At 59.1% G+C, this 23,521-nt stretch overlaps 1 protein-coding gene across 1 annotated transcript in view; it reads right to left on the bottom strand.

The window, feature by feature from the left end:
* Positions 1 to 522: 522 nt before the first annotated feature.
* The window catches only part of MYO7A (myosin VIIA), an 80,727-nt gene continuing 57,728 nt past the window's right edge, over positions 523 to 23,521 (bottom strand). The window contains exons 28-49 of the mRNA XM_012744995.3: positions 22,974 to 23,100; positions 22,295 to 22,414; positions 21,585 to 21,758; positions 20,520 to 20,747; positions 18,496 to 18,666; positions 15,431 to 15,548; positions 14,608 to 14,734; positions 13,829 to 13,998; positions 12,766 to 12,956; positions 11,963 to 12,087; positions 11,252 to 11,409; positions 10,248 to 10,401; positions 8,966 to 9,121; positions 8,387 to 8,492; positions 7,358 to 7,471; positions 6,259 to 6,346; positions 6,023 to 6,129; positions 3,941 to 4,126; positions 3,486 to 3,602; positions 2,442 to 2,525; positions 1,672 to 1,791; positions 523 to 1,089 (exon numbers count right to left, since the gene is read on the bottom strand). Of these exons, the coding sequence (XP_012600449.1) occupies positions 1,000 to 1,089; positions 1,672 to 1,791; positions 2,442 to 2,525; positions 3,486 to 3,602; positions 3,941 to 4,126; positions 6,023 to 6,129; positions 6,259 to 6,346; positions 7,358 to 7,471; positions 8,387 to 8,492; positions 8,966 to 9,121; positions 10,248 to 10,401; positions 11,252 to 11,409; positions 11,963 to 12,087; positions 12,766 to 12,956; positions 13,829 to 13,998; positions 14,608 to 14,734; positions 15,431 to 15,548; positions 18,496 to 18,666; positions 20,520 to 20,747; positions 21,585 to 21,758; positions 22,295 to 22,414; positions 22,974 to 23,100 (3,031 nt within the window). The 3' untranslated portion in view covers positions 523 to 999. The remainder of the gene's footprint in view (positions 1,090 to 1,671; positions 1,792 to 2,441; positions 2,526 to 3,485; positions 3,603 to 3,940; positions 4,127 to 6,022; positions 6,130 to 6,258; positions 6,347 to 7,357; positions 7,472 to 8,386; positions 8,493 to 8,965; positions 9,122 to 10,247; positions 10,402 to 11,251; positions 11,410 to 11,962; positions 12,088 to 12,765; positions 12,957 to 13,828; positions 13,999 to 14,607; positions 14,735 to 15,430; positions 15,549 to 18,495; positions 18,667 to 20,519; positions 20,748 to 21,584; positions 21,759 to 22,294; positions 22,415 to 22,973; positions 23,101 to 23,521) is intronic.

Genomic DNA, 23,521 nt, shown 5'->3' with positions numbered 1-23,521 from the left:
GCACTTGCCACAGCCCCAGAGGACTCCCCACCCCCAAATCATACCTTCACTGGCTGAAGCCCCCACTGCAGACCTACCCCAGTCATGCCCTGTCCCCTGCTGGTCACAAAGCAACGTTTTACAGGCACCCACTGGGCATAAGGATTTAACACAAACTGGCATTGTTCTTGGGGTTCTTGGACATGTCTTGGATATAAGAGATCTTTTTGGTAGGTGCAAGGGCCACTCTGGCTCCACTGGACCTAGTTAAGACCCAGGAATCATCCTCCTCTAGACCCCTCAGCCCATGCACACTTAGGTCCTCAGCTCCCAGGCTGATGTCCAGCATTTCCCCCCAACTCACCCAGGTCACAGCTGGTCCCTTTAAGCCATTTTCAAGCACACCTTGAACTCAAGCTCCCCAACTGGGACCTGGCAGGCACAGACCAAGGAAGTAGTTATAAAGGCCACTTCCCTACAGGGACCTGTCCTGACCCTACATGCCCTCCCTTCCATTCCCCCTCCCCCAGCAAAGACACTGTATGGCCAAAGGAGGAAACACATGCTTTATGCCCTGAGGTGATCAAGGGAGGCTTGGGGTGGGGATACTCACACTACAATATATAAACGTGGTCTGTCTCCCTCACCCCAGCTGGAGGATCCAGCCCCTTCAGCTGCAGCACGTTTGGTTGCTGCCAGTATGGAGAGTTAGAGTGTCCTCTTGATTCCTCTGTCCTAATGGTGCATGATGGGGCTGTTCTGAGACAGGCGAGCCATCCAAGGAACACAGGCTCTTAAAACTGGGAAGGCCACAGCAAACCAGGGCTAGACCAACCCAGGCGCCACAGGGGTGGATGGAGAGTTCTGCATCCCAGAGAGGTTACCTCCCTGGAGAAGGCCAGAGGCCCAGTTGGTACTGTCAGTGGCAACAGGCCAGCCCAGTCTCACTGCCTAGATGGCAAGTCTTCCCCAGCTACTGCCTTGAGCACAGGCATGGAACCAGCAGCTCCTCCCCAGTGTTCACTTGCTGCTCCTGGAACCTCGCTGTTTGCTCATGGCTGTGAGCATCTGGCTGATGTAGGAAGTCAGGAGATCATCCATCTTGTAGCCCTGGAAGCAGAGGTGAGGGGAACAGCAGAGCAGTGGGTGGGCAGGGCTAGCCTCTCAGCCCCAGAACATGGCTCCAAGGACCTCTGCAGTGGGCAGAACTGAGGACAAAGGAAAATACTGTCCTGTCGGGACTCAGTCTCCCCAACTGCACAATTGGAAGGGTAGGACTCATCTGGCTAGATGGCTAAGGTTCTAAGCTGTTATGACCCCACAGTAAGCCCCTAGCTTGTGGGTCTCTCAAATCCTGGATGTCTCCCTACAGGAGTGACTCTAAAGGCTCTCAGTTGGGCCATACTTTGGAAGTTTGAACCCAGTCCAGGAGGTCTCATTGCCAGTGGTTGTACTGTTGAACTTGGGAGTGAGTGGGCTTTAACCACAGGCTCAATTTCCAGATACTGAAGGCACTCAAACAATAGTGGTGGAAGGAGGGGTCTATTACCCAGCCCTAAGCTGGGCCTCGACCTGACCTGACCCTCACCCAAGGCAAAACCGCACACTCCCATGTTTGTTCCAAGGGCTGGGAGGATGACTAAGCTGCAGGTGAGTGGGGAGCCCGCCAGGCCTGCAAGGAAGAGCTCTCACCAGTGATGTCTCACAGAGCAGTTTGCTCCCACGCACCAGGTTCCCAATGGTGATGTGGAAGTAGGTGTTGCCGCTGCTCCAGTTGGAGATCTTGGTGAAGGGGTGAGTAGTCAGGATGTCCTGGGGGAGCAGAAAGGGCATAAAGCCACAGCCTCCATGCCTTGGTTTGGACCAGCCAGTTGGACAAAGAAGTCCAGGAGGCTGTTGGGTCCTTGGGGCAGAAATTGGAAAATTGGGATGCCTGGATGAGACAGTCCAGGGAGAGTTTGAGAAAGGAGACAAGGCAGGACAGAGCCTTGGGGAACACCATGTGCATGGGCTAGATTAGGAGAGATGAGGAGAGCAAGGCACATGAAGCCAAGGGGAAGATGGAGGGCTCGAGCGCTTCGCCACCTTCCAGTTGTACCCCTTCTGCACAGGACTGCTCTGGCCCGTAAACACAAGCAGCAGTGACAGGTGACCCTAGCTCAGCCTGCCAACCTGACTCATCTGGGCAGAGTGGCCAATGATGCTGAAAAGGCCACGTACTGAAAAGAGCTCATGGGATTTAGTAGGAAGGGACATGTTAATAACTTTAGGAAAGCAATTTTAATGGAGCGAATGTGGAGTGAGGACGGTGGCCAGCGATCCGGACCACCTTTCGAGATGCATGGCCAGGGGGATGTGAGAATGGGGAATGGTGGCTGGCAGGGGCTGTGGTGGTCCATCTGCGACCTGTATTAGTGACAAAGTTGAGGCCCACCCTCCTGTTCTTTCTTATCCTGGCTTACCTTTGTTCTGGGATCAATGAGACTGACCCCATACTTGTTGATGGCAATTAAGAGGATCTCAGGGAAGTTTGGCTCCGTAGTTTGCTAGCAAAGAAAGGTGGGAAACCATCAGGTGGGGGCCCAGAGCAGGAAAACATTTGGGGACAGGAATGAAGCCTCCCCAGCTGGGATAAAGTCATCCTCTCCTGCCACCTACTTGGTGCCAGGGCACAGAGGTACTGGCGGCCCTGCCAGGACCTCACAGTTTCCACCTCTGCTGGGTCCTCGGTGCTACCACACATCCCTTTATGGGTCCCCGGATGACCCTCTTTCTCTCACCCCAAATGGCTCTCATCTTTACAAAGCCGTCCTTGAACCCTGCATCTGCCTCCAGCTACCTACCTACCTCTTCTTGCACAGCTGAACTTCTTGAAAGGCCTCCCATCCTAGGAGTGACAAGGCCATCCCCTCACGCCAACTCCTCACCATTCTCCTGCCTCCGTCCTGCCCCTCAGATTCTTCCTGCATCCAGAGTGGCCTCTGGCCTTGTCATGCCTGTTCAAAACCTTCCAAGGCTTGTCACCACCTGCAGGACACCTGCACCCCACCTGCTCAACCGCTGTAGTCGGCTCACCTCACACCTTCCACCCATCTGCACTCAACTCCTTGCATTTCCTGCCCAGACCTAACCTCTCATGCCTGCCGGCCCTTGCCAGGAGCACTGGACCCAGGGTCTCCCTGGAAAGCTCAGGGGTCACCTCCTCCAGGAAGTCTCTCAGCCCTTCTCAATCTGGGCAGAGCCTCTGCACCTGGGCGAGGGTTCCCACTGTCACAGCACAGGCCGTCCTCCATTACTCTGGCCTGTTTAAATGTCACCCTGCCAGGCTGAGCCCTTAGCCAAGACACTCAGCAGGATAAGGCTGAGGGTATGTCCCTCCTTTTCTTGCCAGGGCACGTGTCCAAGGCCACCAGTGTTTTCCTGCAGTCCTGTGGAGTGGCCTCTATGGCTTCTCATCCTCCCTCCTGTTCACCCTCTATACCCCTCTGAGAAGCCCCCAGGCATACCTTCACCTCAAAGAAGGCTGAGCCGAAGGTCGGCCACTTGAAGATGAGCTTCAGGAAGGCCAGCTTGGCCTCCTCCTTGGACTTCCCCGCGTGCTTGTTGAAGTAGGCTACGATGGACTGCAAGGGTCGGGGGGTCAGGGCAGGCCTAGGACAGGTGGTCCTGAGAGAGCCCCCTACCCCAGCTGATGGACTCCTGACTTCCCTTCCCACCCCCAGGCAGGCCTGCCAGAGGGTACTAGAGCAGGTCACCATGGGTACATTATTGCCAGGTGGCCACCAAGTCCTGTGCATGGAGGACTAAGGAGTATAAAGCAGGTGGGGGAGAATAGAGGGCAGCCTTGCCCTGTTCAGGAGCCACGAGAGGCTCCTGGGCTGCTGCACCTGGTCCCTGGACCTCTGGGGTGCCCAAGTTCCATTCAGAGGTCCCCCATTCCCCCTGCCCACCCCATACTTACCCGCTTCCAGTCGTCAGGTGAGACCTGCCGGATGAGGTCCTGAGGCACCAGCTCTCGCAGCAGCTTGGGGATACTAGGGAAGTAGGACTTGTCCTCCTCGAACTTGACCCTGTAGATCAGCGCCCCCAGCTGCAGCACCTCCTCCCGCGTGCACTTGTGGTAGCCTCGGAGATACTTGGGCAGCTCCTGCCAGAGACAGGGCAGGTCACAGGTGTGGAGGGACCTGGAAGACATGGGCCCTCTCCCACCACCCCAAGACTGGGGTCTCCTGCCTTACCCCCCATCTAGGCCCCCTCAGCTGACACTGTTCCCCCAGGGAGATGGCGAGTCTGCCTGCACAGGTTCAGCACTTTACAGTTTAGCACAGTCATGTCTGAACATCAGTTCATTTTCCCTCGTAGCAGTCTAGTGGGGTGAACAGTCTCCCTTCAAAGACGGAGAAGCTCAGCATGACCAACTGGGGAACTGAGACTGTTGTGCACCCCCAGCCTCCTGCGGAGGAGCCTCTCAGTCTGCCCGAGAGGTCTCCCATGTGTTCCCTTGAGACTGCTGGTTTCAGCAGCAACACGGACCCTCCCAACCCCTTAAAAGTCCATACCCAGAACAACTGAGAGCGGGCAATGGATCAAAAGCAGAGATGAAGCCTCTGACAGGCCAGTGCCACCCAGAGGCTCCTGGAGCCTTAGCATCATCATCTCAGCCCCTGTTTGAAGGGCAGGGAAACTGAGGCTAGCCTGCGGACAGGCTGCCAGAGACCCGAGTCAATCATCATCCCTCCACCTTTCCACCTACCCACCCCGTGTCTATTCATCCATATCCGTCAATCCACCAACCCACCACCTATTTAGGGGTCTATCTACCCACACAGCCACTTCTCCATCTGTCCATCCTCCACCTACCTACCCCCTCACCAATATCCTCCCATAAGTCCATGCATCATTCATCCTTCCACCCAGCCATTCGCTAATTCACTTGTCCATCAATCCAACACATTTTTGTTGAGCATCTACTACAAGCCAGGCCCTTTAAAGCAACCACGCACACCCTCCCTACTCATGGAACTTGTAGTACCATGTAACAACCACAGCAAACGTATGTATAATCACTGTTCACAGTGCTATGACAGCATATAAACAAGGTGACTTCATCTGGTCTTGGGGGCAGGGAAGATGTCCTTTAAGACAAGATGGTTGAACTGACATCTAAAAGCTCAGTCAGTGAGGCAAGGAATTGAGGGAAGAGCATCCCAGTAGAACAACATTACAAAGGTCCCATGGCACACCTGAGAATCTGAAAAAGTATAAGCTAAGGGAACCAAGCCTAAGGCTTCCAGGTATGAAACAAGGCAGCAGGAGTGGGGTAGTGGCATCACCATGCAGGTCCACATCAGGATTCAGGATTCCACCCTAAGAGCTAAGAGCAATGGGAAACCACTGAGAGGCTCTAGAAACAAGGATGACCCCCCCTTTAGAGAAAGGATAGAAGAGGGCCAAAGGTGAATGGGGGAGACCAAGGAGAAGATCACTGCCTCCATCAGGATGACAGACGTATGATGCTAATTATATCACTGGGCCTGTCTGAGCCTGCTTCTCCCTCTGTACGATAGGGAAATGGACGTGTTGGTTGGGACGACAGAATGAGTGAAAAGTGCCGGACACACATAATAGAGGCTAGCACGTGAGCTTCCCTCCTGGCTCTGCAGGTGCATGCCTGTGCTAGGAAGTATTTACAGATCGCGCAGAGGCCTTAGGTAGACCAGTTATTGCAGCAGAATCTTGAACTTGGAGAACAGCCGAGCACCAAGGGGGGTGCCTGAGCAGGTGGGGATTGGGAGCTCAGAGGAAGAACTGTCAGGCCCCTGAGGGTTAACGGGTTAGGAGACAGAAGCATCAGAGGGTGGACCACTCCTGGAGGCCCCAGTGGTCTTGACAGGAATCTCTTTGACGCTGGGCTGTTACAAGTGCCCGCCTGGTAAGAGATCTTTGCTTTTAAGGTCAAAGCAAAGATCGTGTGCTGTGGCCTTGTACAGCAAGGCCACAGCACACGAAGACAGACAGAGCAGAGAGGTGCTGGGCAGCTCACCTGGTAATAGTGGAAGATGGAGTCGGCCATGGGGTCCTTCCCTGGCACCGTAGTGGTCCACAGCTTCTTCATGAAGAACACCTGGTAGGTGAGCGAGGGCACGATTCCTGTGGCACAGAGCAGTCAGTCACCCAGAAAGTCCCAGCACAGAGGCTGTCCACGCTCTTCACAGCCCGGCCCTGAGCCAGCACCTCCCCACTCCGGCCTCTGATGATCCCAAGACCCGGCTTCATTACCATCCTTGATGGGCCGCGCTTTCTTTATCCAGTCTGTCAGGTGGCGAACAAAGTCGAAGAAGAAGTCATTCTCCGGGACGCTGATGACCTAGGGACACAGCCATTGTGGTCCACTTATTGTAGTTCAAGCACTGCTGGGTTTTCTCATGTTCCCACTCAAGGCCTTGCTGGCGGATCCTTCTCCAGAAAGACTCCGTTCCCAGCCAGAAGGGGTTTCTGTGAGTCAGCCCCACCCTGCCCCGACCAAGCCTGCTGAGTATCTCCAGAACCGCCCAGAGTGACAGTCATGCCATTCAGTGCCTAGGACTTGGAACACTGCCCTAGGCTCAAAGGAAACCAGCCAGGAACCAGGCCCAATCCCTGCCTTGGACATTCTCTGGTGTCTATGTCAAGCTCTCCTGCAGGTTCTGAACTCCCCTGGATCCAGGACCTCATCAGGGTCACCTGTGTCTGTCACAAGGACAGTCATGAAGTGAGGAGACAGACATAGATGCACACAGATCTGTCAGTGGGCAACAGGAGGGACACCTAATTCGGCCTTCCCATGGGAGGGGGCTTCAAGCCGGACTTTTAAGCCTTCCACGGACAGAGGAGTTGAAGGAGAGTGATGTGGGATGGTGGCAGCAGTGTGAGCCTTGGAGTTAGACCTGCCAGAAGCTGAGTCCCTGCTGTGTGCCTCTGGATAAGTTATTTGACCTCTCTGGGCCCTAGTTCTGTGATCTATTAAGTGATGATAATCATACCTCCTTCGAGGGTTATTTCTAGGGTTAATTGGCCCTAGCATGGCAGCTGTGGGACCAGTCAAAGCGAATCTGGGAAGTACATGTGTATTGGGGCATGACCAGGAGCCTGCTGTGTCCAGAACATAGAATGCCTGGGAACAGGGTTCACAAGAGGGTCTGAGGCCAGGTGCAATGCCTTGGGGGAGAGAGATTTAGGGTAGCCGCTCCGTGTGAGAGACTGCAGGGGTGGAAGGAGAGGGCTGCGTATGAGCACCTCCCCTCTACCCCCACCACTTCCCCACTGCTGCCCAAGAGTTTCTACAGGAAATCTCCAATAGATGGGCCGACAGTAGGCAGGTAGACAGCCAAGCACCCACCTTGTCTGCAATTTTGACAAAGAGGCTGAATCCGTCTGAGGACTTGAGCAGCAGCCGGGTGGCGATGTTCTGGCAGAAGTCCTTGGCCTTGGTGCTGGACTCCACCTCGAAGGCCTGGGAGGGGTGGTGCTCACTTGGCTCCTGCAGGGCCTGTCCTAGGTGCCTGGCCCTCCCCTGCCCCTCTGACTGCACCTCCTACACCAGCCCCCTCCCACATGCGACACCTCCTCCTCTGTGGGTCCAGAGCTGAGTGACAGCAGAGGCCAGAGGAGCACCATAGGACGGGGCAGGGGGCAGGATAGGAAGGAAAGGGATTCGAGGAAGAGGAAAAGCAAATCCCAAAAGCAGGAGGGGAAGCAGCCCCATGGCGAGGAGATCTGAGTCTGGTGCAGTCCTACATGGAGGGAGGAGAGAGAGCTGGGGGCAGCTCCCACTGCAGGGGATGGGAAATGACTGGAGGAAGTTTTCTGTTCCTGTGACCTGAATCACGTGGCATTTCTGAGTGTCTAGCGTGTCAGGCATGTCTTACAACTAGTCTTCAAACTATTAATAAGTTTATCTGAATGAGAGACCCCGTGCCGAGTTGTGGCGGGGAGTGGAGGTCGTGGGCCCTGACGCTATGGGTAGACAGAAAGACAAGCAGGACCTTGAAGGACAGGACCAGGCTGGAGCGACCCCCGCCACACCAGGGAGGGAGGGAGGGGGGCCCTGGGGGTTCTGCCTGCAGGAAAGTGGGCTAAGGGCGATAAGGGAGCCTGGACTGTGGGGTCAGAGGGGCCCTGTGCCCAAGAAGAGAGCTGGGTCAGGGAAGTGGCACCAGCACAGAGCCCAGCTTGGAGGGAGAAAGAAAGACCCTCAGAGGCGGGGAGGGAGGGACATCCTCTGAAGGAAGCTGCTCCTGGAAGCAGGGGTCAGACCAGGAACCAAGGGCAGATGTGTAGTGGCAGGGAAAGGCCTCGGGACCACCCTCTGTGTCAGCCGAGGGAGCCAGCCCCGTCAGGTGCAGACTCATACGCCAGGGACCCTCACCTCATCAGTGTCGTCAGGGAAGTAGACCTTGTGGAAAATCTGGGTGGTTTTGTGCTGGATGGCCTCCACCTCCACCAGGTGCGGAGGGTACTTCCGGGCCCCGTTTCTAAAAATGAGGCAGGAGAGGGGGCAGGTTTCTGGGACTGTGGGGACTGGGGACCAGGGACGCAGGAAACTTCGGGGCCAGACAAAGCCTGGTTCTTATCCCCATCCACCACTTCCTGCCATGGGGCCAGCCACTGACCCCTCAGAGCCTTGAGCTCCTCATCTATAAAATGGGAGGATAACACTAAGCGCTGTAGAGGGACCAGATGAAGTGAAGGAGGCAAGTGCACACAGCATGAAGCGGGGCCAGGTGTCTGTGCCCCCCCAGTGGCCTTGGAGGCATAAGCCATGGGAGCGCCTGAGCAGCCGACTCTCCAGCTGGGTCTGGAATGGGCCGCTGGGCCCCACGCCTCTGCCCAGCTGGCGGCTGAGGTGCCCCAGGCATAGGCCCAACTGCTGTGAGGTCACATCCTCATCCCCAGGGAGCTGGCCCCACCAGCCCCACGTGGCCAGGAGCCCAGCCCAGGGCTGTACCTCAGGGCTTTCTGGAGCCGCTGCAGGCAGTCGATGGCCAGCGGGCAGTGCTTGCGGGACTGCAGGAAGCGCTGCACGTGCGGCAGGAGGATGTTGCTGGGCGGGAAGAGGCCGGCGCACAGCCAGAGCAGCTCCCAGCCCCGCTCCTCGCTGTACCTGCGGGAGGACCCTGTGCTCAGTCGGAGCCACACACCACTGGCTCCTCACCGCAGCAGCACTTGCCTGTCCGCCCTGACCCCCGTGAGGACCAACACAGACCCCCTCCCGACAGCCAGATCCAGCTAGAGCTGCTCAAAGCGTGGTTGGCCCGGCCATGCCACGCCAGGCCAGCTGCCAGTTCACGTGGACATGAGTGCTAACGCCAGGGCGCAAAGATGCCATGTTTCCAGGCACCCGGGTTCAGCTGGGATTTTTTTCCCACAGCAAGACGTTCCCCAAGAAGGAAGCAGCGTGTGACTGATGTTCTGGCAGAAGCTCCTTAACTCATCTACACTCTGAGTAGCTTGGCATTAGACCAGCCCGCCCGGGTCCCTCAGGCACCACTCGGAGCTCCGTGAGCCTGACTGGAAAGCTTGGAGGCCTTCTAGGAGGAGGTGGCATCTAGGCTTTGAAGGTGAGGCAAATTCTGATATGCAGAGAAGGGGATGAGAGGATTTCAGGGCTGTGGGCACAGTGTGTACAAAAGTTTGGCAGCGTGAAAAATCTGATGTGCAGCTCAAGGGTGGATTTGTTGAAGATCTGTGGAGAGTGACAAGGCTGGGAAGGGAGGCGGGGCTAGGTGCAAGGAGATGGGTGGAGCTTCTCTCAGGCTCTGAGAGGAGCCTGTGCCTGACTTCCTGCTCCTATCCAGGCTGGCCCAGTAGGCTGAAGGTGACACCTTCTGGGACCCAACAGCCTGAACCCATGAGAGTTTTCAGCCAACGTTTCAACTAACAGCAGCTCAGCCCGAGGCAGGGTTGGGACCCTTGGTTAGGAGCTGAACCTGCAGGCAGGCTGCAGGGTCTGGCTGGGGAGGGGTACTCAGAGGCGGCTCAGGCAGGACCAGGTGTTAAACGTATAGGACACGCTCAGCAGGGGACAGCCACCACCTCTTGGCTCCTGACAGGCTCTCCTCGGGCCTCAGGGGCCAAGCGAGGACATGAGGGGCCCGGGGCAGCTCCCTGCTCTGTGTGAGGAAGTCCTGCTTCCAGGCAGAGCCAGCTGCTGCCCCAGAGGGAGTGAGTTTCCCGTCACAGCAGGTGGGGGCCTGCCCTCACCCGCCCACCACGCAGGCACGGCGCACCTGATGTGGTTGTCGGTCAGCTGCTTCAGGATCTGCACATAAACCTCGTCCTTGAGGGGCTCGGCCTTCAGGGCGCCTTCAAAGATCTGGTCGGTGAGCTCATTGACAGAGCGCATCCTCTTGGATGGGTAGTCACCCATGTACTTGAGCACGGGTGGGGGCTGTCAAGGAAGGGCTAGTGGCCAAGTGGGAGGAGCACCCGGCTGGGGGGCAGGGTGTGACTCTGGGCAGGTCCCTGGGCCCCAGGCCACTCATTTGCTCTTCTTGCCTACCACCCACCCACTGTTCTTACCTCCTCACAGCTCCCCCAGCCTCAGGCCCCCAACCCATATCCCAATCCCTCACAGCAGCCAGGACTTCCCAGATCACCAATCTGAGTATGCCACCCCAGCCCAGAGTCTGGCCCTGGCCCTGAGCCACAGCCGCAGCTACCTTCCAGCGCCTGGGAGCTCCTCCCTTCAGCCCGGTCTTCAGGCTCCCTTGGTGAGCTCTGCCCTCCAGCTGTGCCCAGAAGTATCCCTGCTCTGTTCTGCCTCAGGGTCTTTGCATGTGCTGTTCCCTCTTTTTGGAACACTCCCCAGCCCTCTGCCCTTAGCCTGGCTAAGTCCTGCCCAGCTTTCAGGTCTCAGCCTAGATACCACTTCCTCCTGGAAGTCCTTCCTGCCCCCTCCAGGCCAGGTCCAGGCACTGTGCCTGCCTGGTCCCATCACAGCACTGATCGCAATGCATGTGTTGCCCCCAATGGGGCCAGGCGCCAGGTCTGGTCCCTGTTCTTTCTCCATGCCTGGCCCAGCACATGTGCCAACTAGATGACGGGGTCAGAGGAAACAGTGGGCGAGGCAGCCCCCTGCATACCCTGCGGTGCCAGGCACGTGGAAGGGCTCCCCCATCGACCCTCCCCACGTGTGCCAGGACCCGGCTGGGGCCTCGGGACGAAGGAGGTGTCTGGATGAAAACCCGCTCCACCATGCCCCTCCCCGCGGCCCGGCTACCGGCGCGGATATCGATGAAGGCCATGCAGGCCTCCTGCGAGAGCTCCTCGCTGCCCAGGATCTTCTTGAGCAGCGCCTGCTTGAGCGGCTCCCGCGTGTGGCTCCACAGCCGGTCCTTGCCTCGGGCCTTGGACACCATGACGCGGCTCAGCGTGTGCTTGGGCGGGGGCCTGCCACAGCACAGGGCTAGTCAGCACGGCCCTGCCACGGCAGCCCCGGGGCAGAGCACCCTGCCCCTGCTTGTCCCTGCCCTGTGTGTGGCCCTGGGACAAGTCCCCACTGACAGTCACCGGGCCTTATTTTCTCAGCTATAAGACAGGTAGTAACACCGCTGGCTGTGCCCAACCTCCCCTACCTGCCCTGTCACCCCTTGCAGAGCTCAGTGGGTGCCACCTCCTCCAGGAAGCCTCTCCTCTGTCCCCCAACCCCCAGCACCCTTGTCACAAGGCTGGGCACCAGAATCGCGGCTGCCTGTTTCCTGCAGAGGACCATGAGTCGGAGGCAGGCACAGGAGTGAGCCATGAGTGCCCAGGCCCTGCCTGGGGTGTGCACGGTGACTGTCTCTTAAATGAAGGAATGATGAGACGAGAACACAGATCATCCCAGCAGACAGAAACTGCCCCTGCTCCCTGTGACCCAGGCCCAGCTCACAGCAGCCCCAGCACCGAATGGCAGCAGCCCGCAGCTTGCAGTCCTGTGCACCCCTCTCCCGGAACCCGTCACCTGAAGTAGTCGTAGGAGAACTCCTCCAGCGTGTAGGGCTTGGCGCGCACCTCAGGCTCTGCCGTTCGCAGCTGCAAGAGCCGGATGACGTCCTGCCTCTGATCGGGCGTCATGGTGACAAGGGCCTAGGGGCCAGGAGACAGGAGACTCAGGTCTCCATCCAGGGCACTGGGATCGACATGGTGAAGCCTGCAGCCTTCTGCACTGGGGCTGGGGGACTCTCTCCATGGGGTGGGCCCCATGCCCCACTCTGAACTGGGGAGCCCCCTTCCTCCTTGGGGTCTCTGAAGTTACTGCTGCCTCCATGATTCTGGGCTCAGGACCCCTCCCCTCAGTGTCTGAATCCGGTTGGGCCAGTGAGAAAGCCTGGACGCAGCAGGGGGACGCAGTGTGAGAACTGCCCAGTCAGTCGGCTGGGCCTGGCTCAGGAGCCGCCCGGGAGGCTGGGCGCCAAGTCCTCCGAGCTGTGCATGGCAGGACTCCAGAAGAACCGGCAGCCTTCCCAGCTGTGCCTCGCTGCCCCTTCAGACAGTGCAGGAATCACACGGCGATCTCTCCCCCAGACCACTCTCTCCCACCCCTGCCCCACGGCAGTGCCTCACCTGACACAGTTCCTATGCCCTGCCCCCACCTGGTACAGGTTTAACACCCGCCCCAACTTTACATTTGTGGTCCCCTAAGACCCCCAGATCATCTTCCCAGAAGCTACAGACCGTTAATCTATTGTAATCCCTCACTCCACTATGGAAAGCAAAGAGGAGACTAGGGGAGCTTCCCGCCCACGTGCCACCCAGGCCACATACCACAATCTCCCGAGGTGGCATGGTGACAGTGGGCATGACGTACACACAATCCGTGGGGAAATCCCCACGCTGCTTGGTCCTCTCATTGATGCCATTGGCCCAGCCCGAGTTCATGACCTGCTCGCCCGTGTCATGGTCCAGGATGACGAGGTCGCCCTTGGCAAAGCTGAGGAAGCCCGACTCCTCACCCGCTGTGGAGAGGGGCTGGGTTGGAACCTCTTTATCCGGGTTGATGATCTACACGCCACTACTCCCCACTGAAGAACTCCCCCGTCCCACTCACGTCTGCCCACCTGCCACTCTGCCTCCACCTTGTCACAACACTCCACACAGACACAGCCACCAGAGGGAGCCACTCTCCTGCTCAAAAGCCTTCTGTGGCTCCCCAGGCCCCTCAGGAGAAAGACCACCCGCCCAGCTGGCCTCCTGGACTCCTGCCTCCTCACTTCTCGCCCCCCTCTCCTCACCCATCCAACCAAACTCTCTGCAGATCCCCGAGGTGCCGGCCTTCTCCTGCCTCTGCTCGGTCCCGCTCTGTTCTCTGCCTCACATGCTCTGCTCACACGGCTCCCCCGGACCCCGGGCTACCTGGGGCCTCTCTCTCCAGGCTCCCACAACTCTGGGCGTCCCTGGTCATTGCACCATCATAGGGCCATCACTGTCTGTCTGTACCTCCCATCCCCCACACTGAGGGCCGGGCAGGGTCCCTTTTATCTCTGTCCTGTCTACACTCTTCCCAGGACCCAGGTGGTCTCAGTCAGGGTGGTTGTCAATCTCTGAATGTGGTGGGTATTTGCAGAACACAAAGGAGGACCCTGACCTAACTTGGAGAAGGTGACAGGAGATAAGTATCTAAGGACTGAGGGAGAGAGGGAGGGAGCGAGGGAGGGGAAGGTTCCCCACAGGGGACAGGTTGAAGGCACAGAGTTCTGCTGTTTGGTCCAGTGGGGAAGAATGGGTAATAAGGCACTGGAAGCCTTGAACGCCAGGCCAAGGCCAAGGTGCATGGTCTGCCCAACAACTCTGACCCCCATGCCTGGCAGCCCGTGTGGCAGCCACTCACCAGGGTTGGGGTTGTCCTGCAGGGCCACGACATACTTAGACCTCTTTCGGAGCCCCTCTAGGAAGGTGACCACCAGGTCACGGATGTCCTCGGCATTGCTGGAGGTGAAGGTATACTCATCCCCCTTGATGGTGGCCAGCGTGAAGCTGGGGGCTGTCATTTTCGCTCCCCTGCAGGACCAACACGGAGAACAGGGTGCAGCCGGGGTCAGTCCTACCCGGCCTGAGTGAGGTGCAGCACAGCCCGGATCAGAGCAGCCCAGCGAGAGCAAGACACGGCACTCCCTGAAGGAGACCAAGGCCAGTCGAGTCAGACATGGCCCAGTCAAGGGAATCATGGCCCAGCTACAGCAGAGCCTGGTCCAACCAGGTGAGACGTGACCCAGGTCAGGCACATCTTAGTCCAAGTCGCACATGGCCAGGCAAGGTCTGGGGACACCTACACTGGCCCAGCCCACTTCCCCTTTGCCTATCTAATTCCCGCTCACCCTTTAAATCTCAGCATAGATGCCACTTCCTACAGGAAGTCCTCCCTGCCCTCCCACAGCCCTCATCACACTGCTCCCTGCTTTAAAATGGCCCATCCAATGTCTGTCTCCCCTCTCCACTGAAGCCCCAAGAGGGCAAGGGCTGTCTTGTCACCACGGTGCAGCACAAACTGCTGGATTGCCTTCTACCAGGACACGCCCCTGTGCCTCTTCGCACCCCCCGTGAGCTGCAGGACAGCTCCGCCCCTCTCCTTCCCTTCTGTTGTCTGTGCGTCTATCTGGCCCTCCTCACCTGCTGCTGGACACGGCCATGATCTCTGGGAAGGACAGCTCCAGCAGCACCTGCTCCTGCTCATCCACAAAGTACACGCCCGTCCAGTTGACGGCCACGATGACGTCGTTCTTGGGGAGGCTGGGGCCTGGCAGAGACCGAGGCACTGAGGGCCCTCCCACACCCGGGCCCTGCCCTTCCCAGTCCTCGCAACTGTCAGGGGCGAGGGCAGGAGTATACTGGTTTCTATTTTACAGACAGGGAAGCTGAGACTCAAAGGACAAAGCATCCCTATAAGCCAAAACGCAAGGTGCAGTGGGAAGAGTGTTGAAGCATGAAACTGGTTTCAGGCCCCCTCCCTGCCACTGGTCTTTGTGCGGCTTTGGATAGTCCCTGCCCTGTACCAAGGTGGGATACGGGGAGGGCCGGGCTGGGTCCCGAGGTTCCCTCCGGCCCTGGTTCTGTGAAGTGCAGCATCTGCGCAGGGCCTGGGCTGGAACAGAGGCCAGTAACGACGGCCCAAAGATGGCTGAGCAATGGCCCACGTGGGTTTATATCAGCCACACTCAACTTCACAGAGTTGGCCCAGCAGGGCTGGCCTGCCTCTGCTCTGGGCCACGCGGTTCTGCACCCGATAGGTGCTTTACTGATTCCAGTCCTCATTCAATTGATCAATCCAGTGTGCCACTGAGCACCTACTGTGTGCCATGGACCCACACCAGCGGCACTGGCCAGGGAAGACCGAGCAGCCCACAGGTGGGAGTCACGCCGAGCGGGGAGCCTGGCTGAGCCGTTCCCCTCCCTCTGCTATGGGCCGGGGCGTACAGGGGCTGGGGGACAATACCTGAGAATTTGTAGGCTTCATAAAACCGGGAGAAGAGCAAGGGCCACTTGAAGCGGGCATAATTGACCACATCCTCTTTGACCTTCTGGGCATCAGTTCTCCTTTGGGCATAAATCCCCTGGGGGGGACAGAGAGAGACACAGGATAAGACATACAGTACAAACTCTGTCTGGAAATCAGCTGTCCCTGCCCTGTAGCCAGCGTGGCCCAGGCGCCTGCACCATGGCCACCCCTGTCCTTCGTCTCTCTTATTCACTCAACGTCAGTGAGCACTTGTGAGTCTGCCTTAATGCAGGCCCGGGGCACATGGCAGGTAAGGCACGGGTGCTGCTCCAGGGAGCTCCCGCTTCGGCAGAGACAGGAAGGCCAGGGATTCCGGCCCGCGCATGTGGGGGGCCAAAGGGCCTGGGTCAGCAGGAGGGGTGTGTGCTGGGCAGGCAGGGAAGAGAGGGACGGGAGACACAGTGGGGGGTAGCCAGGTTACAGGACCATGGGCAAAGCTGCAGCTGCAAGATCGTGCCTAGAGAAACTGCCCAGCTGACGGAGTTGGATCAAAGTGGAGAGAGGCCTGGAGCCTGGGTAAGGCAAGCCTGGGGATGCTGCCTTGCTCCCGCAAGATACAAAAGCACCAGCATTTTATTCCTCCAAAAACACTCCCCTACGCTCTAGTAAGAACATTGTGTGTGTGTTAGGTGGGGGGCACTGGAGGGTCAGAATGAACTTGTGGTTTTAGAGTACGTAGCTGCAGGCGTGGGTGAGGGTGAGCGTGTGCCTGCGCACGCTGCCCCAGCTCCACCGAGGCAGGGCCAAGCAGCCGTGCCACTGTGGGAGCAGGGGGAATTCAGGGTGAGGGGCTCAGTGTTGCCAACCTGACCTCGAACGGCTTAGAAAAGAGAACGATGCCTATGTGCACAGGGAGGGAAACCACAAAGCAAGTGTGGCTCACTGGCCAATCTGCCTGAGGTGTATACAGCTCTAAGTTTTCGAACTTGGAACTTCTCTTAAGTTTGAAGTTATTTCAGAACAATATGTTTTTTATTTTTATTTATTTATTTTTGAGACAGAGTCTCCCTTTGTTGCTCAGGCTAGAGTGAGTGCCGTGGCATCAGCCTAGCTCACAGCAACCTCAAACTCCTGGCTCAAGCAATCCTCCTGCCTCAGCCCTCCGAGTAGTTGGGACTACAGGCATGCGACACCATGCCTGGCTAATTTTTTCTCTATATATTAGTTGGCCAATTAATTTCTTTCTATTTATAGTAGAGACGGGGTCTCGCTCTTGCTCAGGCTGGTTTCGAACTCCTGACCTCGAGCAGTCCGCCCTCCTCGGCCTCCCAGAGAGCTAGGATTACAGGCGTGAGCCACCGCGCCTGGCCAGAACAATGTTTCTTAAAACACTCTTCTGTTATGGGGACTGACTTGTGTGTCCCTCACCCTTCTGCCACTTCCCACAAATTTGTGTGAAGTCCTAACCCCCAGTAACACAGAATGCAGCTCTATTTGGAGATGAGGTTTTTAAAGAGATGATGACGTCGAAATGAGGTCATTGGGGTTGGCTCCAATCCAGTATGACTGGCGTCCTATAATAAAACCTTGGACATGGACACGCATGTGCACAGAGGAAAGGCCACGTGGAGACAGCCGGAGAGCACAGCGTGCAGGCCGGGGAGAGGCCTCGGAAGCAACCAACTCTCCAGCACCTCGATCGTGAACTTCTTGGCTCTAGAACCGTGAGACAAATTCCTGTTCTTTAAGCCGTCCGGTCCATACTTTGTTATGGCGGCCCTGACACCCTAATAACACCCCCCCCACCCTAAAACAACACGAATTCACATCTGTCCACTCTACAGGAGGCCTGGCCCAGGGCTCTGGGATGCACACGCCAAGGAGCTCCGGCCTGGGGGGAGACACGGCTCAGCCATGGGCTCCGAAAGGGCAGAAACCACGTCCCTGTGCCATCCGTGCTGTGTCTCCAGGCCTTGCTATGGTGCCCAGCGCATGGCAAGTCCCCGGCATAGGATGAATGCATGACAACAGCACCCGACCCAGAACACGCCCCACGCCAAGCGCCACAGTGGCAGTGAGCACCAGGCGGCCCGGGTGGGGCTGCAGCTGTTTGGGAGGCAGGTGGACAGGCTTCCGCAGCTGAGGGGACACAAGGGCTGAGGAAAAGAGGTGGCCAAGCACAAAGAAAGTCTCTCACGTGAGAGGACAGGGTAGCAGCAGGGAGAACACACCCCTCTTCTGGCGGGGGCTGGGGATGAGGGGGCTGGGGATGAGGGCCCTGGGGTGAGCCAGACTGGATGGAGAAGCCACACAGGGAGTGTTGGGGACAGGCAGAGGCTGGTGGGGGCCAGCGGAGAAGGCAAAAGGTCAGCAGGGTGGGTGGAGGCCATGTGGCGGGGAGGGGGGGGCGGCTGAGCGACTGCGGGTGTGGGGGCCCTCCATCCACTTTGCGTAGAGACAATTCTACTCTTGCTCACAGGGCCCACGGAGGTGAGCAGGCCATGGTGCCCTGCCAGCAGCTGGGCAGGAGCTGGGCAGGAGCCACCCTTTTCCCCACCTGGACACCCCTGCTCTACCCCAGCGGGAACTACTCAGCTGGTTACAGGCCTGCGCTCCAAGCGAGGTGGTTCAGGGGGCTGTACCTAGCGTCCCCCAGGTAGGACGCTGGGCTGGAGTTATTTGAGGAACTAGGAGGTGCACTTCCCAGAAGCTCCCTCCAGCGCCTACCACACTGAGCTGCAGCTCTCAGGAAGCTGCAGCACCAGCGAGCTGCTGGCATGGGACCAGGAAAGGGGACGCCCACACCCACGGCCCCTCAGGCTCCCTCAGGAGCCGCAAGACTGGGTTCGATGCTCTCTGTGGCCCTGGCACCCAGCCCGCCTTCCTGTGAGCTGATGTCTGTGGTAGAGAGAGGGCTGCTGGGAGGCCAGAGGTTGGGAGCCATCCTGTCCCCAGGACACACCCTCACCTCCTCTCGGGTCCCCTCCACACACAACAGACAGGGCTGGGGCCTTGATTGCTCGGGGCCTTGCCTCCACCCAGGTCCCTCCCAGCCCCTCTACCTTCTTGTGGGCGGCGATGGCCAGCTGGGCCCACTTCTCCAGCGTCTTCAGGGGCGTGATCTCGCGGTCAGGGATGTAGGTGGGCACGAGGTTCAGCAGGCGCTCCAGGATCATCTCGGAGCCGTAGTCCACGAAGTACTGCTGGGAGGCCAGCTCGGCCAGGTCATCCTCCTGGGAGGGGGAGGAGGCCCGGTCACGTGTGCAGCCCAGGCCCCTCCAGGAAGCCTTTCCAGACCACCGAGGCCCCCAGGCCCTGCTCCTGCCTGCTTCCTACTGTCTCAGAGCCTGGCCTTTGGGACCCTGTGTTCTCACTGATTCACCAGGGAATTCTTAATCTGTTCAGTGGAACCGTGAGCTCCCCATAGGCAGGGCCACGCACACCTCTTCCCGGGTCCTCACCTGCACAGAGACGAACCCTGCCCAGGGGCAAATGAGCTGACCCAAAGAGACCAGCCAGCCCACCGAGCAGCCACTACGCTTGGCTCTATGAGACAGCGACTGGAACTGACAAACGAGAAGGGGAAGTGCCTGTCCTGGAGAACAGGAGGCCTGGGGACTACTGGAGGGGGTCAGGGTGAGGGGAGGGCACCACGTCACCACCTCTGTCACCAGCAGCACACACCAGGGGAGAGCCGAAGCTTCTACCAGCCAGTCCGTCCACTGCAGAGGATTTGGAGAGCCAAGTGGAACTGGGCACTTGCTTGTGGGTGGCAGCCCCAGGGATGCCTACCTAGGGCTCCCCAGGGCTCTGGCAGCAGGGGCAACGGAGAAAGGCTCTCGGGGACCTTGAAGGCCAGGGATATGCTCCAACTACTTTGAGTATTTCAGAAGTTTAACAACTGATAAGGCTGTACTAACGCATCATGACTATTTGCTTACCACCACCAATAACTCCCATCATCATCGCCACCAACACCACCTCCACCTCCACTAACCTCAACACAGGCATCCCAATGCCACCACCGTCTCCACTAACCTCGACACTGGCATCCCGATGCCACCACCGTCTCCACTAACCTCGACACTGGCATCCCAATGCCACCTCCGCCTCCACTAACCTCGACACTGGCATCCCGATGCCACCACCGTCTCCACTAACCTCAACACTGGCATCCCAATGCCACCTCCACCTCCACTAACCTCAACACAGGCATCCCAATGCCACCACCGTCTCAACTAACCTCCACACTGGCATCCCGATGCCACCTCCGCCTCCACTAACCTTGACACTGGCATCCCGATGCCACCACCGCCTCCACTAACCTCCACACTGGCATCTCGATGCCACCTCCGCCTCCACTAACCTCCACACTGGCATCTCGATGCCACCTCCGCCTCCACTAACCTCCACACTGGCATCTCGATGCCACCTCCGCCTCCACTAACCTGGACACTGGCATCTCGATGCCACCTCCGCCTCCACTAACCTTGACACTGGCATCCCGATGCCGCCTCCGCCTCCACCACTAACCACAACGCCGGCATCCTCGCCGCCGCCATTGCCACTAACCACGACACCGTTATCCCCGACGCCACCACCACCTCCGCCATCGCCACCACCAATAACCACCGTTTGCATTTCCGTCACCTCCCTCCTCATCTCTCACCACGATCCCCACAGGAGAAGTACTATCAGATCCACCATGACCATTATCAAAAATAAAACAACCACATCACTCCTGTCCTCAGAAGCAGAAAAAAGAATAACATTTGCAAACTCTGGTTTCAACGAATAGGTCTTTCTCGTGTAGAGCTGCGTTTACCAGACTAACTCAGAACCACATGCTAGTCCCGGAGCACGTGCTCGGTGCCGCGTGCCGTCGCTGCAGCAGTGTGACCTGCCCAGCGGGACGTTCTCCCCAACCCTTGCTGCTGTGAGTCCACCTCCCTCTCTTGTTTTTGTAGGTAGGTAGTACAAATCCAGGAGCAGCCTGGGGAGTGCCAACCTCGGCATTTGCTAACGGGGGTCGCAGACAGTGGGAAAACAGGCGCTGTGGGCCAAGGCGGCTCAGCAGAACACTCACCTTCTCACACCTGTACTCCCCGAACTTGACTCCGCGCACCACCTGCTGGTAGATGAGGTTGGTGGCCACATTGTCCTCTGAGGGGTTGTGCCAGGGCGTGAAGACCTCTTTGCGGAAGAAGAGCCTCCAGGGGGCGTTCCGCTCCTGGGCACCCTGCTCCTTGGCGTACTGCTCACACTGGGAGATGGCGTCCATGACGTGGTCACTGCCGCTGCCCAGGGAGGACACCTGTGGGCAAGCAGTACACACGAAGTCAAAGGAGACTTCGAGGAGCCTCAGCTGTGCCACCTGGGCTAGTTCCAATAGAAAGTCAAGGCCCAGAGGGCGGGAACCACATGCCCAAGGTCCCCTAGGAGGCAGAGTGGACGGAGATCCCTGGCTCCCAGCCGTGGCTCCCAGCCGGCACAGCAGTTGTTTCCCAGCCTCAGTTCTGGGCTGTTACATGGGAATTCCCGTTTCTTAGTGGAAGCCCTCTGTGAAACTGTTGGACAAACTGCCACTGAGAACACACGTGGTATCTACAGGTAAGGAAAATCCAGGTGAGCCGTGTCCAGAGGCAGGGCTCCACACCTGGGCCTGCGTGTGGGGTGTGCAGGCAAGCCAGGCAGCCCAGGCCGCTCGGCGGAGGAGCCTCCATCCCAGAGGCGCAGCTGGGGGACGCTCACGCCGCAGCTGGCTGAGGACGAGTCGAGGAGTTTGTCCCCCATACGTCACAGCGACCTGACAGGCCATCGTTCTGTTCCCACGTGCACGTGAGAAAGTGTGTCTCAGCTGAGTGGCTGCGCGTCCCTCCGGCCACCCTCTCCCATGGCCTTCCTTCAGCACAGGAGGCTGCATCCGGCCCCACATGACTGGGGGGAGCCCGGGGCTCCCGTCTACACCCTGCTGCGGGGTTTTCCGCAGGCTCGCAGAGAGCTCCTCAGCAGCTCACAAGCCGGGCAGAGCCGTGGTCACCACTGCTGCGGAGGAAACCCCGGTTCTCAAGGGCGAGTACCCTGGGCCTGTGGGGGCAGCGCCGGGACAGGCCCGGGGCGGTGTCGGGGGAGGCGCTTCCAGCCACCCTACCTTATCAAACAGGGCAATGTAGAGGGAGAACCCGAAGCGGTCCTTGAGCGAGATCTTGTCGGCCAGCGCGTTGCACAGCTCCTTAGCTGTGGTCGCCGAGTCCGTCAGCAGGGTCTTGGTGGTCCCGTCCATGAACGTCACGGGCAACATGATGGGCTTCTTGGACTTGGTGGCCTGGAAGTGACCCAAGAGGGCTGTGGGGTCCTTCCACTTCAGACCAGCCCCTCCCTCTGGGCTCTGGCTCTCCCTGTGGGGTCGGAGCTACCTCTGAGCCCCAGGCCCCGCATCCCACCGGGCCACTGCCTGTCCCTGCCACAGGTGCCCAGGGAGCCGGCTGTGCGCCCCACGCCAATTGGACCTTTAGGGGCCCTGGGGCTGAGAGGTCGGGTCCTGCCACGGGCTTCTGCTGTCACCTCACATGACCATCACAAGACTCTGTGAGATGAGCATCCTTATCACCATGTTGCAGGTGAAGCCACTGAGACCCAGAGGGAATCCCTCTCGCCCAAGTCACTTTGTCCATATGGCCAGCAAATGGGGGTCAACTGTCCTCTGGGTGCTTTCTTGTCCCCATGGGCCTGAACTTGAGGGAGGGTGCTTGAAGAACCAGTGTTCCAGAGCAGGGAACACTTCTGGGGCACCCAAGCATACTGGACACACATGAACATGCGTGCACACACACACATGTGCTGGGTGGGACCGGGCCGCACCTGCAGCTCCAGCCAGCTGGGCGGCTGTGTCCGAGTGCCGTTGACAAAGGTCCTCCTCAGGCGCTCCTCACAGTACGGGGCGTAGCCAGGCGGTCCCCCGTGGATGAAGTTCCGCAGGTACTGCAGCCAGAGGGCCCGGTGAGGCCTCCCCACCCCCGCCTCCCCACCCTGGCCTGGACCAGTCACCAGGCCCTCACCTGCGAGGGAGCCTGCTCCCCCAGGCCAGTCTGCCCTCACGCCTCCTCTGCTGTCCCTGGCGCCTGCTGCCCCCTCAGCACACCGCAGGGTGGCAGCCGGGCCCCCACGGCCCCGCCTGGGTGCAGCCGCATCTGCTGCCGCCCTCACACAGACCCCCCCCACCCGGCTTAGCTGTGCCTCCACCAGGGATCAGTCCAGCCCCCACCGCCGCCCGCACCCTCACAGCACCGAGGGTCCAGCTGGCCTGCCGAGACCCCCTGCGTCCCCAGCGCCTGACACTAGGTGAACCGAAGTGCTCGCCCCGAGACAACACGCAGAGGGATGCCAGGAGGACGGGCCCTCGGGGGGGTGGCCAGGCCTGAGAGGAGAAGGCCGGTTGGGCCCCTTCCCAGTCCTTCCCAGCCCCTCCTTCCTGCCGTCTCCCCAGTGCCGGGACAGCGCCCCACTCCCCTTCCCACCCAGGTAGCCAGACACCCCCTACCTTGACGAACTTCTCAGAGGGGGCGAAGCAGCCCACACAGAGAGACATGAGGATCCAGCCCCGGGCGTAGCTGCTCTTGGAGGGGTTGTGGGTCAGCTGCTTGCTGATCTGGCAGTAGATCTCGTCCCTGGGCCGGGCAGCAGGGCAGGGAGAGAAGCCTCAGAGGAGCAGCCCCGCCCCCGATGGGACACAGCTGTCCTCGCCAACTCGCCCAAGACCACCAGGAGGAGGCAGAGTGGGCCGGGTGGGAGGGCTGAGCCCAGGACTCTGGGGAGCCATCGAGGGGGTCTGGCTTTGGAGACAGGATCATCAGGCATAAAGAATGTCCCTGACTGCGATCCACATTCCACCATCCAGAGGGTGGTGTGTACACTGCTCTGGGCACAGTGGCCACAGCCACTGGTGACCATGCTGACAAGAAGCACAGGCCCTGCCGCTGCCCCATCCTTGACCAGCTGGGTGGCCCGGGCAGGTGAGTTCCCCTCCCTGACCCAGCCCACAGTTGCCGCAGCAGGTGCAGTTCCTACCAATGGCCATGGGCGGGGTAG

This window comes from Microcebus murinus, chromosome 4 (genome assembly GCF_040939455.1).
Source record: "Microcebus murinus isolate Inina chromosome 4, M.murinus_Inina_mat1.0, whole genome shotgun sequence".
Lineage (NCBI taxonomy): Eukaryota > Metazoa > Chordata > Mammalia > Primates > Cheirogaleidae > Microcebus > Microcebus murinus.
This window is presented reverse-complemented; position numbering and strand designations above follow the sequence as displayed.